Raw genomic sequence first — 16,274 nt, forward strand, 5'->3', positions numbered from 1 at the left:
TTTATGAATCACACTTCAGAAGCAGAGAAATCATTGTTTGTGTTTACAAAAATTATAATTACACCCTATAATCTCTTACAGATCTCTCATGTTTCTTTCAACAGGATGAGGGAATCGCAACCAGAGGAGCAGAGAAGCTTTCAGTCATAAATTGTTATTAAGCTTAAAATGCTGCATATTACTTACAGACATAAAGATAAAAGAAAGTGTGGAGCTGACTGAAGGGGTGTACAGGAAATGTAAAAGTACTTGTTAGACATTGAGAGAAAAGTAGGTCATCTTCAATCTGGGTAACTCTCCAGGAAATTACAGCTTCCAAATTACTCCTTAAAAATAATGTCAGATTCAAAGGACGTCCGTCCGTCCATCCATCCCTCCATCCATCCTTATTTGTGTTTTACTTTAGGAAACTTTCTGAATTGTAACATATCCTTCTAAACTCTCTTCTTCTTGTGTCTGTTTTTGCTTCACACATTCTGCCTCTGGAGACTTATGACGTGTTGAGAATTTGACTTAATGAAGTGAAAAGCTGCAAAGGGGTAACTCACCACTCAAAATCTGCCTCTGTGCACGCGCAGGAGTCTGACATCTGAGAAATATACTGATCTCTGGCCTTGACACATCGAACGTTTGCTCTCAGTTTTTGGAAGATTCTCTTCATTCCCATGATGCACACTTCCCCCTGTGATAAATAATGCATCATAAAAATATCTTTTTCTCCCCTTTGTTTTATAGAGTCTTATTCTTCATTGTGTAGATAAATCAGAGTGATTCTTTAAGATTAATCACTGGCTGATCTTTTTGAAGCTTGCGTTTTGTAGTAGTCTGGCATAGGCAGCAGAAAGTCTAACGGTTTGCATCATACATGGAGAATAGTCTGATTTTCTGGCTGATATTATTAACTTAGCAAAGATAGACAAAAAATAGCTGGGTTATATATTTCACTCAAATATTGGGTTTATCTTGTCGAGACAGATGTTGGGTAGTTTTAACTCAGTCATGAACTAGGAAGGATTTCTTGTGGACTTTGAAGATCTGTGCAAAATCCAACATTCTGAAAGCATGTGACTGCAATATCAGTCTGGCTATGAGGGACCGTTTAATACTTAGTAGCATATTTTCTGGGGTTTCAAAAAATATGGTGGGTAAAAACCCATTACACAAACTCATTTTCTTCTTGAGTTTGCTCAAGAAGAAAATGCAGAAAAACTTTCTTGCTGCAAGCCAACAGAAGTGCAATCCTGCGCAGCCCTAACAACACGACCTGTTACGCCGGGTTGTTAAGGCTCCATCTGTCTATATTTATCAAGAACCACGTTAGCAAAATGACCCAAGTTGAGGTGGTTTTAAACCAGCAGTTTTGAATGTATTTTGCTAAGCTAATCTCAGATACTGGTGCAGAAAAAAAACTGACAAATACCAAATGTTTCATGTTGACCATGTGTCACTTCCTATCCACCATGTCATTAAATCACATATGTTATTAAAGCTGAAAGAACTAGCAAGGAATAGAACCACAAATAATAGAAATATGGTGCAAAAATGATTATTTACAAAATAAAATACCAATAGAATACAAATGGGATATTTAAAGCATTTTTAAGAATATTTATCTCTACAGTTCATTAATCTATTGGTTAAGTACATGGGAGGTAAGTTGAAGCAAAATTGGGTTACAAAATGGAGAACTGATTCAGCATAGTTTGTAATCTTCGCAGAGTCTTTTGTGATTACTCTTTTGATAATATGTAAGTAAAAATAGAAACTTAATCAATCTGAATATTCTCCTTTTGACCTGATTAATGCTCATCCTCATTTGTCTGCCTTATTTGGTTTTATTACTAATATAAACAGTAAATATCGTGTAACCAACATGGCTTATCTCCAGCACCTTAATAATTGAACATTTCAACAGTGAACATGCTCAACTAAAATCTAAATTTGGATTTTTTAAAATAAAAAAACAGGAGGTGAGAAAAGTTGTTTCCCATTAGCACATATTCTCAGCTGCCAGCGAACCCTCCACCTCCTCCTCTTCCTCCTCCTCGCATAAACTTCCAGAGATGTGTGAGCAAAATTTCAGATGTGCTTTTTTTCAATGTTAAATAATAAAGAACCTTTGAGCAATTTTGGGAAAAAAAAAATTATTAGAAAATCTCATCAAATGATTTATTTAAATAGATTCCTCTACAGATATTTTACTCTGTGAGAAAGTCTGAGCAACAGAGCCAATCCACGACAAATGGAGGGTAACTCATCTCTAGCAACTCCTGCCAGTGTATATATATATGATCCTTAGACTTACTAACGCATACATATCTTCATCAAAGGTTTACAGTCTCTCGGCTTCTATCAAATGTTGTTGTACATAACAGAGCAAAGTGAAGATATCTACTAAAAAGCCCTTCCTACCTCATTGTGTAACTGCCATGTCACATAGTCCTCAGATGTGCACCGTTTTTCAAATATAGGCCGGAAGTCAATCTTGAGAAGTTGCCATTCAGATCGATGGCTGAAATGACCAAATATCCTGGAAAAGCAAGTCAGAAAAACAAGGTCATAGCATTCAGTATATGGGACAGAGCTTTCCAAGACATCAGGGCAAAAAATAATTAGCCTCTGCATTAATTAGCATATTGAAAACACATAATCTTCTCATAATCCTTCCACATCTTACGTCATTATGAGGATGTCCTCTCCAGGCTCCCCCAGCACCCCATCGACATAGAGTGGAGAGGAGGTGAAGCTATATTTGTCCCAGTTTCTGCCCTCATCAAAACTCAGCCTGAGGGGGAGAGAGACCCACCACAAATGGAGTATAATTCAGTCAAAAAAGGCTTTGCAAGAAAAGCAATCTCACTCCTTGTTTCAAAGATTGAGTACTCTCTCTAAAAAGACGTGGAACGTCCTTGGAAAGTCATACCAAATGTGTCTAATTGGCAGAGGTGTATGTCGGATGGCCACTAGAGATCCTCCTTGATTCAGGAAAAACACGCTGTACTCTTCCTGAAAAACCTGCACATACACACACAGCCACCTTTGCTTTAACACATGAGAGAAAATTGTTCAAGACTCTGAAAAGGTATACAGCAGTTCAAACAAAAGAATGGATGCGTGCTCTCACCTAAATGCCAAACAAGTACAACACAAAGCTGCTGTTTTCACAAGAGTCTCTGTAGTGTGAAAAACATCATACAAATATTGGTATCTTTGCTGATTTCTGGGGTCTTACGCCAGTGGCAAAAATATGTATGCGCTCTGTGTTTTATTTGTTTCAAGAGATCAGGATTGCACAAGGCTGGCTGTCAAACCTCGCCTCTGTATTTCTATGCAGATGTGACTGCAGCACCAAAAGCTGGAAAGGAAAAAAATAAAAAGTAAAAAAAAAAGCTGGCACATAAATATCTGAGCGAGGTTGTTTTATTTTTCTTCTTTATTCAGATTCATCTAGAGATAGGTTACTTTTAATTTAAAAATGTTCAAAAATATACTGAGCCATTATGACTGCAGACGTTCTCGGTGGTGGTAAAAGGGTAAAAAAGATTCAAGGAGGAAAAACACAACCAGTAACCGTACCTGAAATTAAAAATCCAAAAAGTATGTCTGATATTTGCATTTAGGGTCCTGAATTGCTGCCATTACAGTGGAACATTGTGATACAGTTTTTACCGTATATTGAACATTTTGTAAAAAAAAAAAAAAAAAAAAAGCTCAATCTCAGTCAAATTAGATGGAGAGTATCTAAGAAGAGTTATTATTAGTTATTAAGAGTAAATAAACTTGACTGTCAATAATGTGGTGTATTTTGAGTGTTATTGTGTGAGGCGATCAAGCGAAGTTCTGCCCAAACGTCAAGCTCCCTCACGTTTTCTTCAAGATTTGCCCTATATTTAGCTCTAATCATTCAGATTCAGATTTATTTGTATCCCAAATGGGCAATCATTTTCCCATGGACTATCGGCAGTTTTCCAAACCCTGCTGAAGAAAAGCAGGGCTAGAAATCACATGTTCAAAAAGTTCAAGAGGATTTTAGTCACTTTCAAAAAATTAAATAATTTTGTGATCAGTACATGTGCTTTATTCTACAATCAACTAACAGTGTCTAACACAGAATAGGGACTGAAGTCTCTCCATCAATAATATGGTGGTAGGTAGTTAGTTACAAATTTGTAATCACTATGAGGGCCATCCAGATATAATCCAGATAATCTTTCTTATTCTATTTGTGATATCTGTAGCTCAGCAAAATCTGGAAGATGCACAACAATTAAAAAGATGCACAACTTATTAAAAACCTTTGTCATGGTTTTTAATAAGCCTCCATCAGTATCATAAAGAGTGTTAAGGGAGGTTGATGGTCGCTTGCTATATTGACATTTGAGGCATAAAAGAATTTTAGAAATGTGTCACACCCAAAGCTCCCAAAACTATATTGTACCTCTCTCCAGGTATTTCCAGCATCAGATGTGATGAAGATACTGACATTCACACTGCTTAATTCTGGACCAACCACACCTAAATAAAGAAAGGCATAAAAAATATCATTTATTTATACTCCAAATTATTTCAAAGATATCACCAAAACAATTTTCATGTTGCAGTCAGAGTGCTGCCATTCTTCTTGTTGAGATAAGAGCACAACAGATGTATGAGAAAGACAGCTATCACCTAAAGTGTTGTCATGGAAGGAAAGTGCATGAGAATGGAGCTAAAATACAGATCTGACTGCAAGTGCCGGAGAATATGATCAAAGGCCAGCATTATGACAGCGAGTAAACACAAATATGCATTCGCAGATTCCTGTGCAAATCAAATCTCACCTGATGCTATTATAACCCCTGGAGCCGTGTCTTTGCTGACAATGTTTCCTGAGGCGTAAGGGTTCTCAGAGACATGAAGGTGAAGATGCAAAGAGCAGTATGGCTGTCGAACAGAGGAGATTAATTTGTTAAGAATGTGCAAAAAGAAATCCTGATTCCGTTACAAATATTTTAACATTTGTTCAATTATAAAATGTTTAAAGAAGATTTTGTTTCAAATATTGTGGTGTCAAATGTTTTACAAAAAAAAAACAAGTATAGTCGATGTCAATTAATCATCCATGCCATGTATACAAAGTATTTGCCTCTGTATAGATTTGTTATGGTTTTCAAGAACAGATGAGAATGAAAGTCATTCACAGTCTAAAAAATTACTCTCAGTCTAGATAGTCTACAAAAGTCTTGCTTCAGGCTTTGGGACTCCAGTAGTATCCACTTCCAAAATGAATCTAAAAGTTTCATTTTCAATTACTAATTCAGTAGTCCAGAAACCAGAACAACATACTCGGCACTGCAGACTTAATTTACTCTTAATTAAAGAGGAAAGAAGAACTGGGCACATTTAAAAAATCCTTGCAGATCAAAAATAACACAAAGGCTCTCTTCACTTTCGTCAAAAACATTTTGAAGTTACCCAAGCTTTTCGCAGAACATATTCTGTGCATTGACGAGACAAAATGGGTGTGTGTGTCCCCTCACATCTTCTATAAAACTAACCAATATTTCTGAAAAGAACTCACCTACAGTCAAATATAGCCTAAGGCGACTTTTGCAACTTCAGAACCTGATAGTCATAAAATTTTCCATCTACCTTAAGATCCTATGGGAGAGAGTTCACTTATCAGTTAATGGCCTTGAGCTCAAGTTCACTTTGTGAACGCAGCAGAACAATGGTTTTGAAGCAAAGTCAAAGTCCGGACTTAAATCCAATTGAGAGGCCGTGACACGACCCAAGATACACTCCTGCTGCTTGTGCAGAAACCCTCCAATGTATCTTAATTAAAACAATTCTGCAAAGAACTGTGGGACAAAATTATTCCATATTGATGTAAAAGATATCACAAATGCTCAATGGCAGTTGTTGCAATGTTTCTTCCAGTTGTGGCAGAAATATTTACTGTGTTTAGTATAATGCCATATTATTTTTGGGTGCATTTTTAATTTAACAAGTAAAATTGCCATTTGAAAATAGCTTTCAATAGTAATTCAGATTTGCTTGCTAATGATTTTTATGTGACCTGAAACACTGAAGTGCGGCAAATAGCAAAAAACAGAATAAATATGTGGACAACAAATCATTTTTCACGCCACCACAGATACACACAGTAGTTCTTATGACCTGTGAAGAATATTCTTGAAAACCCCACGGGGGATGTTTGGTTTACAAAAACAGGCAGCTCAAACACGCTTCACTAAGGAAAACTTGTGCAGAAAAATAAACCCATAAATACATGTCCACCATATCTAAAAACATACTTGTCATGCGTTTTCCTTTGAGAAATTGAGCACAGACAAGTTTGTTAGCAAACCCATCAGGTGATGGGACAAACGACCTCAAGTATCCATTCGACTTGGCCTGGTTAGGAAAAGTATAACTCCTCCCTGATGGCAGGAGGCAAAACTTTGAGAGGAGCAGATGATTAATGGCTGCCAGCTTAGCCTTTGCCTTATTTTGCTGTTTTGTTCCACATCAAGTTTATGACAAAGTTGTAAGAATAATTTATATGTATATTTATATTGATTTAAATAATTGTTTATTTTAATGATTAATTACTGATAGTGTTGGCTATCTTTACTCCATATGAGGATTTTCTTTCTCTAAAATAATCTAAATGTACATAAATATGGAATTGAACTGAACATAAACTGTTAATAATCTGTAATAAACTAAATACAAGAAGGTTATTAAGCAAATTAATAGTTTTAATTGAAATTATTTAGAGGGTTATCATATGCTCAGTCATTTTTTTATATTCAAGGTTTTAATAAGTATATTTAGTCATTTATTAAGTAAGTTTTTATATTTATTCTCCGGTATTTTGGAGGTTTTCTATGTTGATGAGCTCCAGTTCTTTGAGTTTGGAAGGCCTTTTTACCATTGCCCTAACTTTTAGCTTAATTCAAACACTCAGATGCAAGTTGAGACATTGGGTGGGTCACTCAGACATGTCAATAAGATGTCCAGTCAAAAGAAGCTGTTGTTAAAATTCACATATTACTTTTAAGCCTAAATATATCAGTGGTGTTAACAATCTTGGTATATTTTCACTGTCTCTAGCATTGTCATAATACAGCATGATACAGTGTGATGCTTCTGAGAGCAGATAATGGAAATCCAAATAAGTATATCTACCTCCTGTCAGTGGCCCACTTACTTCCTCACAATAGACCTTGTTTCCCTGGAGATCGGTTGCTGGAGCCTGAAGAAGATGCCAGTCTCTGCCCTTGTTGTACGTAATATAAGTTTTCACTTGGTTCTCAACAACTTTATTTGACAGGAACACTCCTTTAATCCCGGCAACCTGCGTGTATGAGAAGCATGAAGCGGAATGGAGAAAAATAACACAAAAGGAATGAAAAAAAAAACTTTAAAAAAGCTTTAAAATATTCAAACTTAAGTAAAGCTGAGGGCCTCATTTTGCAAGAGAAAGAGAGAGATGTCTGAGAGCGATAGCTTTTCTGACATGGAGCACTATTTTGGACCATCTGTATGGCTGTGTAAAATCAAAACAACATATGGCAGAGCCGTGGGATATGTCTTCTTCTTTGTGCTTGTGTGCAAAGATGCAGACTTAACATACAGCAGACATCAACTGTGTCCACATTTCTCCTTAGTTTTTGCCAAATCTTTGTAAGAGAATAAAACCATAACCTAACATGTGTGGCAAAGTCGTCTCAGCAACTACTGAGGGATATCTGAGGTGTGTGTTTGTAGCAACATGATACTTTCACTGTTGGATGACGATGAGGATAATGTGCACTGATGCATTCATGTGGAATCGCTGCAAGTTCATAGTAGATCTGTCAACACAGATTTATGTTCCTGGCACAAGTTAAAGCTTGTGTTAAAGCTGAGGTAGGTAACTTTTATAAAAATATGTATTTTACATATTTGTTAAAACTGTCACCATAACCTGAGAGTATAATATGAGACTGATAATCTGTGGAGAAATTAATTCCTCTGTCTCCTCCTTGTGGAAGGTCTTAGCTGTGTCAATCACATTGATGTATGCACTGCTCACACCCTCCCCTTTCTCTCTGTAAGCATGGCTTCCAAAGACAATGGATAAATAATTTTCCTGTGACGTTAGGGGTTGTTTTGCCATGGGGAGCACAGCTGCAGCAAACCTGTAATCTTTAGCTTGCACACCCAGTGTGGGGGAGAGCACGAGCAGCACATACACAAGCTTGATTGACAGTGCTAAGACACTCTCTTACTCTTAAAACAGAACATCTTTTAACAAACCATTTGAAACCTATGCATGTGTTTTTTTTTCAATAAGTAGGTCAAATATATTTATAACAATATGAAATTCCCATCTACAAGAACATAAGCCCTTGCTATCATTTTCCAAACAGTTTTCAAGAATATGTAGCTTATAGGCTAAATTAGAAACACTGCTCTAACAGAAAATAGTAGTCTTTTAGCTAGTAATCTAAATGAGGCCTGGCAATGATTATAATATAACACGATGATAAAAGTTACAGCAAACATAAACTTACTTCAGCTTATGTCAGGATCAAAACCCAGCAGTTAGATAACAGCAGCAGCCTCACAGCATAGTAACTGCTTACCTCATAGAGGTCTATCATAACATTGTCCTCTGGACCACCGGTGCTAACAACATCCTCCAGCATCAGAGTGAAGAACAGTCCTCTGTAGTCAGACATGTAGAGGTTGTACGACTCATTCTGATGCCAGTCCTGAATTGCTGCCACCACCTGGTTTTCATCTGTGCTGATTATCTGCAGGTCCTAAATATGAGGGAATAACAAAGGAAGGCTTGAGATTTTGTTAAAATTGATAGCACTAATTTTATACAACTGAAAAGATAAATGCCTGGGAATCTACAATAGCAATGAGCAAACAGTGGTCACACAGGGGAAGTAGTAATTTGTTAATTCTTAAATCACTTCCCGGCAATTAGACCCGGGGCGGTTAACGCTGTGCACCAGAAATGAAGACTGAGTTAATTTAGTTTTACTGAGATTTGAAGATAAAGTGAAGCATGTAAGGCAATATGTGCCCTTCTCAAGGAGGTTTTCACAATTTACAAGGCTGGATGGCTGGAGTGGACACTTTGACACTCTGAAAGCGTTGATGTTGCCCGATTATTCTGACCCCGACTGCCAAACCACTAATCCACCCAGCTGTGTTTGTGCCTCATGGGACAAAAGGCAGATTGGCGTAAAAGAAAAAAAAATGTTTCTTTAGCATTCTGAAAGATGCTTACTTGATTTATGTTTCAAGTTTTATGGATTTTAAGATTACATATCATGATTGTGGGTAGCTAAAGGCATGTCTGGAAAATAACAATGTGAAGAATTATAAGAAAATATTAGATGCAGTTTTACCTTAGGGAGGGTGTATTTGGGAAGCTTCATTGGGTAAAAGGCATGTCTTTTATATGACACATAATGGACAGCCTGGCCACTGACCGACACCTTCAAGAGAAATATCCCCAAAATATTTTAGGTAATCACAATAAACATTAAAATACATTGATTACTGAAAGCTTCTGTTTAAAAAATTAATCCCACCATAAAAACCTTGCGTTAGTCTCTAATTGTGATGCTGAGAGTTGTAGTGAGGTGTAGTTGCAGTAAAAAAAGGCAGTGATTTTATTTTCGTCCCTTCTCTTGCCAGCATAATGCTGCCTTTTAGTTAATGAAAAACATGACTGTACATTAAGATGCGGCTGAATGCACTGATTTTACAGCTTTTAATCGTCTTTTAATGAACCCAGACCTTGCAGTAAAAACCCACCTGGATGAAAACGTATTCATCCTGCACGACCAGGGAGTTTGGGATTATAAATCCAGGGAAAGGTTTGCCCTTGTTTCCATCTGAGCAGTTCTGAAGTTTGCAAGTTATGTACTGCGACCCTGTGGGTAGTGGAGAAAATATTAAGAATGCAAGAAATGCAAAAACAACCCTCTGTAGTCTAAAATCAAGGCTTCACACCATTTATATCCGTCATACTAAGTAATACATAGAGGATAAACTACAGACAATTTATTTTGTTAGACTTGAAGGTGTCATATTTCCGTATATGAGGTAACAATGTTCCATCCCTGTGAATGATAATGCACATCAGCCTGTTTGCTGTCACCAAACATTTCTTTCATCCCTTATTTTTTTTTCCTGATTATCAACCCTTATTGTTGTAACTCCTTCTTCGAAGTCATTTAGCTGAATTTCCAAAAGTATTAGTCATTTACTAAAAGCTTATATTAAGTTGTAGTTTTTAGAAATGCACCAAACAATTCCAAATCTAATTTTAAAAGCAGATGTATAACAATAAAACTATTCAAATCTGCGAAATTCAAATTTGCTTTTAACAAATAGAAGTAAACCTACTTTACTCCTAATGTTGATTCCACTTACTATTTGTAACAAAAGCTGTCCTTGTTCCTCAGGCACCAACTCAAGGTGTAACAAGTTGGCCTGGTCATTAGCTAATTCAAATCTAACTCACACATGTTGCATCTTTCTTCCCTGTCTATGAGACCCCCGGGGATGCAGCTCCACCTTTCCGAACCATCTATTCCTTCATCCTCTTTCGTCTTTGATTAAATCAGTGAATTGATGTAGTTATGGTTTTGTTCCTCAAATTACATGAGGTGAAATATCTTCGGTTTTTGACTTACGTCCATCTGAGATGGTGATCTCGAGGTGAATCATCCCTTGGTCTTTGTCCAAACCCAGTCTAGACCTGAAACATTGTGAAAGACATACCAAGAATCATTGGATTTGTGGTTACAAATCAACATCTTTGTGAGTTACAGGGAGTTTTAAAAGTGTTCCCACTCATTCAACTTTCTTCACACATTCTAATCACTAATGTTGTGTCAAAACAGGATTGCATGTGATTTTATGAGGAAAATTATGTGGCCAATTCAATTCTGGCACAAATTTTCAAATGGATATTTACTTCTAGGCAAAGACTGGACCATTTTAACACCATAATTAATCAAACTAAATGAATTCACATGCATGCCACACTCTTCAGATTTTATTTATTCACTAGTTATTTTGGTCTATCAGATAAAAGTCAAATGAAATCAATTGAATTATGTTGCTGTAAAATGCAAAACATTTAAACAGGCATGGATAGTTCCACCAGGAACTATATTATTATTTAAAATATCACCTGTTATCTTCATAATCTTTGGCTCAATACATTATACAAAGCAGTGTTATTAATTTCAATAACCTGCTTACATAAAGTGTTGTCTGTGGTGTGTAGAGTGTATCTTGTTTCCTGGAGAAACAGTGCGCCTCACAAAACAAGACAACGGCCCATCTACATTTTTCAGTGGCACAAGGTTGTTTGTAAATTAGCCGCAAGTTAAATAACTTAGGGGGCAACTATGAATTACTGCCTCATATCAGCTGTGGAAGCACCACGAGTTTATGTCAAGCAGGAGCTGCCATCTGCAGAGAATCACAGAACAGCATGTACTACCTTGTCAAAAACATCTGCAGGGTGGGCAGGAATACTAATGTGTGTATTTATTTGTAATTTCATAAAGTTGCCCAGCTGAAGCAGTTCACATAGAAACAAAAGCACTCTTAGTTCTCAAAAGGACAGAGCCATTATTGTTATTTACACATAATCAAATCAGCAGTCTCCTCTGAGAGTGAGTGTTACTGAGCTACAGAAAACAGGATTCTGTCGACGTATCTTTGAGACGTAGAATAAAACCTAGAGAAGTTAAAGGAGCAAAACAAAAAAAACTACAATAAAAAAATGTTTGCTTATGTTTAAGTATCTAATTTATCTGGAGAAGGTTCTCAGCTTGTGAATTATTTACTCTATACTGGCTGTATTTCTTTTTACAAATTTGATTTTAAAACTGTCAATAGGACAAAACACTTCATCTTCTTTGCTGCTGTGAGAAACCCATAAACAAAGTGAAGTGGTGTAGAAGTTATGACTAAATAAAGATCCTTTCCATCGTGGTGTCTTATAGTAGATACAGCAGTACTCTTTATTGTTCCCGTAGGAGTCATAATACAACGGCCTGATCTTTAGACAGTGTCTTGAAGGACGTTTGACCTGCTCTGCTCTTTTTCTTTTTTGTAAGATGTACTTAGCCATTTCATTCCCCTTGAACTACAGATTCTTCACCGTAGCTGTTAAGCACCAAGCAGCGGAAGTGACCACTTGTTGTATTAATAGCAGCTGTTGTGACAGAAGATGGGTTTCTCTCATTTTCCATACTGTGTCTGAACTATAATATAAAAAGCTCCCATCCTGCTTCCCTCAGCACTCTGTAATTGCCTCACAGCTCCATCTCTTTTAATGGACTTTCTGTCAAATACTTCATCCAATTCTATCAGTGAACAGCAGCCTGCACTCTTAAATAAAGCCTCACAATGTTACAGTGTTCTCCAATAACTAACACACGCTGCTACAATGTCTCGTAATGAGTGTGTGTTGGCTATGCAGCATGTTTAGGAAACAGGGTGCTTGTTAGCAGGATTTTGTAAATAGTGTTTGATTTTTGGATGAGCCGAAAACAAGCGTTTTTGCTTTTTCTCTTCTTAACGTGTTCAGTTGAAATTAAAATTAATCGGCAACAGTTTTCATATATAAATTTATACTGTCTTGCCAAAGAAAAGGTGCCACCTTTCACACAATTAACTGAGCATGTGCATTGAGAGCTGTCTTCCAGATGACACATTATTTAACCCCAGCCGATGCAATGGGTGGCTTTTCATTTCTTAAACAAACAAGGTGTTTGTCTGCTTAGGAAGGGCCACATCATTTGCATCAAGCACAGAAAACATCTAAGGAAATATTTTTTTTTATCTTTTCCTTTTCTTAGATGGCAATGTTTTTGTGGACCAGGCAGAGTGAATGTCCCAGTTATTCTATTATATTCTATTCTATTTTAGTTGATTGCTTATGTGTCATCCTACAATTTAGTTAATCCAAATAAAAGCTATCTGATTTAGGTTGAAGGTTTCCTTCGATCTAACATCACAGCTTGCTTCAAAATGTTTACTCCATGTTGTTTCTCTAACAATGACGATGTAACAGTAACTTTTAAAACACATGGAGCAGAGAAGCTTACAAATCATTGCAGCTAAAAATTATAAAACCAATAAGTCGTCCAATTATCCAAGGTCATAAATCTCTATGAGCAAAACACTAAAACTGTCAGACAAGAAATTGAAAAATCTGCAGCAATTCACATCTTTTCATAGAGAATTGGAAGAAAAGAGCATATAATATGACTCAATTGACTCAATTTGATATAACTCAATTGAACATGCTGTTCGTACATTGCAAGACTGTTGAAAATATTTTATATAAAGTCTGCATGTGCTCTTGAAATTTTTATCTTTATAAATAACACATTGATTTACTTCACTATGTAATTAAATATATACATTCAAAAGTAATACATATGATTTATCTGTGAAGCATAACATCTTAATCTTAGTAATTTTATAATTTTATAATAGGAGAAAATGTGCAAATATTGTGAAAAATATTTTACCTTGATTAAATTCAAATAATTTAAGACATTTTTTGCCACAAAAATTATGTTAACTGATCTTTTTCCCCCAACACTAACAGTGTACAAAAGCACCAGAGACGCTCACAATTTCAATGAAGTTTTCCAAAAACAACACTGAACTATTCCACTGTTAAGTGACCAACAGATGATCTCACCAGTAGAATCTGTTGGGAACGACGTTGTCGTGCACAAGCTGCCATCTCTTCCCAAACTCAACGGAGACATAGAGCTGAAAAAATGAGAATGCCTTTGACAAATAAATATGACATGAAATACAGCATCAGCACATCCGAATATCTAACAGAATTATTTCTGGATTTATTTACAATTGCATTATTGAGCAGCTGCCAACTCTATGAAGTTTTTGCAATCACGATGCTGTTATTTTGAATAACAGTCAGCAGCAGGAGGAAAATCAATTTGTTTTAGGTAAAGTGAAGTCATGCTTCAGTGCCAGGTTTTCAGAATAAATTTTTATATAATGCAGACAATTTGTTCTCACGGCAAGAAACGAGACTCGTTCACAATGCATCTGAGCAGGATTGAATCTAAAAACTCTGTGAAACCTCTCTTTTAACTGTCATTGCAGTTTGTCTCCATATAGCAACTTTATTGGTGCTCAAGAACATTAAAGATGTGTCATCTCGCTTCACTGATTGAGTGCCACGCATCCTGAGCTCTGAGCTTTAGAGGGATCAGCAGCATCGTTCTTACCCATCTCAGAACTCGCAACTTTTAGACAACATGACAGACGATCAATAAATGTAAAATGAAACCAAGCTGACGTTCATTTAGTTCCTTTTGGCAGGAATAAAAGAAAGAAAACAATTCAGATAAAGCTTTACAGAGACATACAGAATAGCCCGAAGGCAAACTTCCCCTAAGCGTCTTTATTTTGACCCACTGATCACTCTTTGCGAGGCTTTTCATCTTCCCTACTCCACCATTTATCTCACTTCTCAGACCTTGTCTGTTCCTCTCTCTGAAAATCAAGTCTTCTGGTAGCAAGCTGAGAAGGACTGGGTTTGATGTCCCTGCTGCTGAGTGGAGCAGACAGCAGGGTTCTTGCACATGGTAATGGATGCTGTGTATTTGCGTTCACAGATGTGTGTATGCGTGTTGAGCTTAGGGATTTTTGGAGGGGGCGTGTCTTCCTTGCTAAATTTTCTCTTGTTCTGCCCTGAACCATTCAGACATCTGCAGCCAGACCTTATGGCTTGTTTAAGGATGGAGCTGGTCTGATGTTTTAGCAGCTGTAGCCTGGTCTAAAGGGGCAGTATTATGTGTTGTCTAGGCACATAGTACCATTAGATAGCACAGTTAAGTAATTAAGTACCTTCAACATAAAAATGTTGTATAAAAGATTTGAGTCAGGGGAAGGTTCACTTTTAAAATGAACAGTGGTCATAACTATAAAGCCAGAACTACAATGAAATGGTTTAAATAAAAACAGATTTATATGTTGAATTGGTAAAAATCCAGTAGTGAGACTTAAAATTCTGCCGTTTGACACATTCAGATTTTTATGTGTAAAAAATTCTTGAAAACTATGCAGAATTTTTCTTCACCTACATAAATATTTGCTACTATTTCTAGCTGTATTATATAATATACAAATAAAATGCAGATATAAATTGAAGTTTGTGTTTATTTAAAAAATATCACTGAGTGTGAGTAATTTTGCAAGGTACTGTATCAGTATAAAAGTCTCAGCAGAACAATTGTTTTAGTCAGGATCAAAGCTCCCCAAGCTCCCAAATAAAGCTAAACAGCAACATGTCTTTTGTTTTATTTAATAAGGATGTATTTTTTATTTTTTTTTGTAAACTTACATAGACTACAATAAAATGAAGCTCTAAAACAAAGCTGCAAAAGGAGTGTAAAAGGTAAGCAACCCCAAACACTTCAGCTGACATGTTCTCACAAGGACGCTTTTCTTTCACATTTTCAGTTTTCGTTCTGGTTTGTTCACGCTAAACACGAGTAGACACCTACACATTACCTTTTGGTCATGGCTGTAAGCCAGGATCCAGTCTTCTTGCTCCGGGTGGAAAAGCAAGCTGAGAATATCAAAGCCTAAGCTGTGTTTCTGATAGGACGCCCCCTCGTCAAGGCTAATGAGCAGGCTGCTCTCCACCTCTGGGTCAGTTAGCAACATGATCTGAGACAAGAAAGGAGATGGTGAAATCAGCAGCTTACTTCGACAACATTTTTTTTTCCCACAGGGAATAAATGTGCTTGTTTGCTCCGCTTGGATAGATGCATGCAGCCCGCTTGTGCATTATCGCAATGTTGTGCAAAAGACACTCTGCCTGTAAATTTATTCAGCGCAGGCAGGATTTTGACATAGCACACAGACACAAACTCACCTTCCTTTTGTTGTTTGGACTCACATACAGGTAGCTCAGTATGCTCTTGGTCCCCACTTTCTCATTAAGTTTTTCATACGTGGTCCCATAATCGGTTGACCTATAATTCAATTATAAGTCAAAGTAAATAAGTTTGAGTGGTGGCTAGAGGACAACAGGGGCTTTAAAAGTTATGGGGATGATGGGATCGTTAGGCACATCAAGCAAGCAGAAAATTACAGCAACAAACATCCTGAGGCAATTTGCTAAACGAAACGGGACTTTTAGTGCTCAAAATGAACAAATATAATCCATGTGTCATAAATGGGAAAAATATGATTTCAAATTTCCT

At 36.6% G+C, this 16,274-nt stretch overlaps 1 protein-coding gene across 1 annotated transcript in view; it reads right to left on the reverse strand.

The window, feature by feature from the left end:
• Window positions 1-16,274, reverse strand: part of LOC116713462 (VPS10 domain-containing receptor SorCS1-like) — a 63,920-nt gene that overhangs the window by 21,474 nt on the left and 26,172 nt on the right. Inside the window, exons 3-16 of the mRNA XM_032553632.1 lie at window positions 15,944-16,043; window positions 15,577-15,735; window positions 13,730-13,803; window positions 10,692-10,756; window positions 9,808-9,926; window positions 9,396-9,485; window positions 8,616-8,795; window positions 7,196-7,342; window positions 4,821-4,923; window positions 4,439-4,515; window positions 2,924-3,015; window positions 2,678-2,785; window positions 2,413-2,530; window positions 549-682 (exon numbers count right to left, since the gene is read on the reverse strand). Coding sequence (XP_032409523.1) covers window positions 549-682; window positions 2,413-2,530; window positions 2,678-2,785; window positions 2,924-3,015; window positions 4,439-4,515; window positions 4,821-4,923; window positions 7,196-7,342; window positions 8,616-8,795; window positions 9,396-9,485; window positions 9,808-9,926; window positions 10,692-10,756; window positions 13,730-13,803; window positions 15,577-15,735; window positions 15,944-16,043 — 1,566 coding nt within the window. The remainder of the gene's footprint in view (window positions 1-548; window positions 683-2,412; window positions 2,531-2,677; window positions 2,786-2,923; window positions 3,016-4,438; window positions 4,516-4,820; window positions 4,924-7,195; window positions 7,343-8,615; window positions 8,796-9,395; window positions 9,486-9,807; window positions 9,927-10,691; window positions 10,757-13,729; window positions 13,804-15,576; window positions 15,736-15,943; window positions 16,044-16,274) is intronic.

Source organism: Xiphophorus hellerii, chromosome 22, assembly GCF_003331165.1.
Source record: "Xiphophorus hellerii strain 12219 chromosome 22, Xiphophorus_hellerii-4.1, whole genome shotgun sequence".
Taxonomy (NCBI): Eukaryota; Metazoa; Chordata; class Actinopteri; order Cyprinodontiformes; family Poeciliidae; genus Xiphophorus; species Xiphophorus hellerii.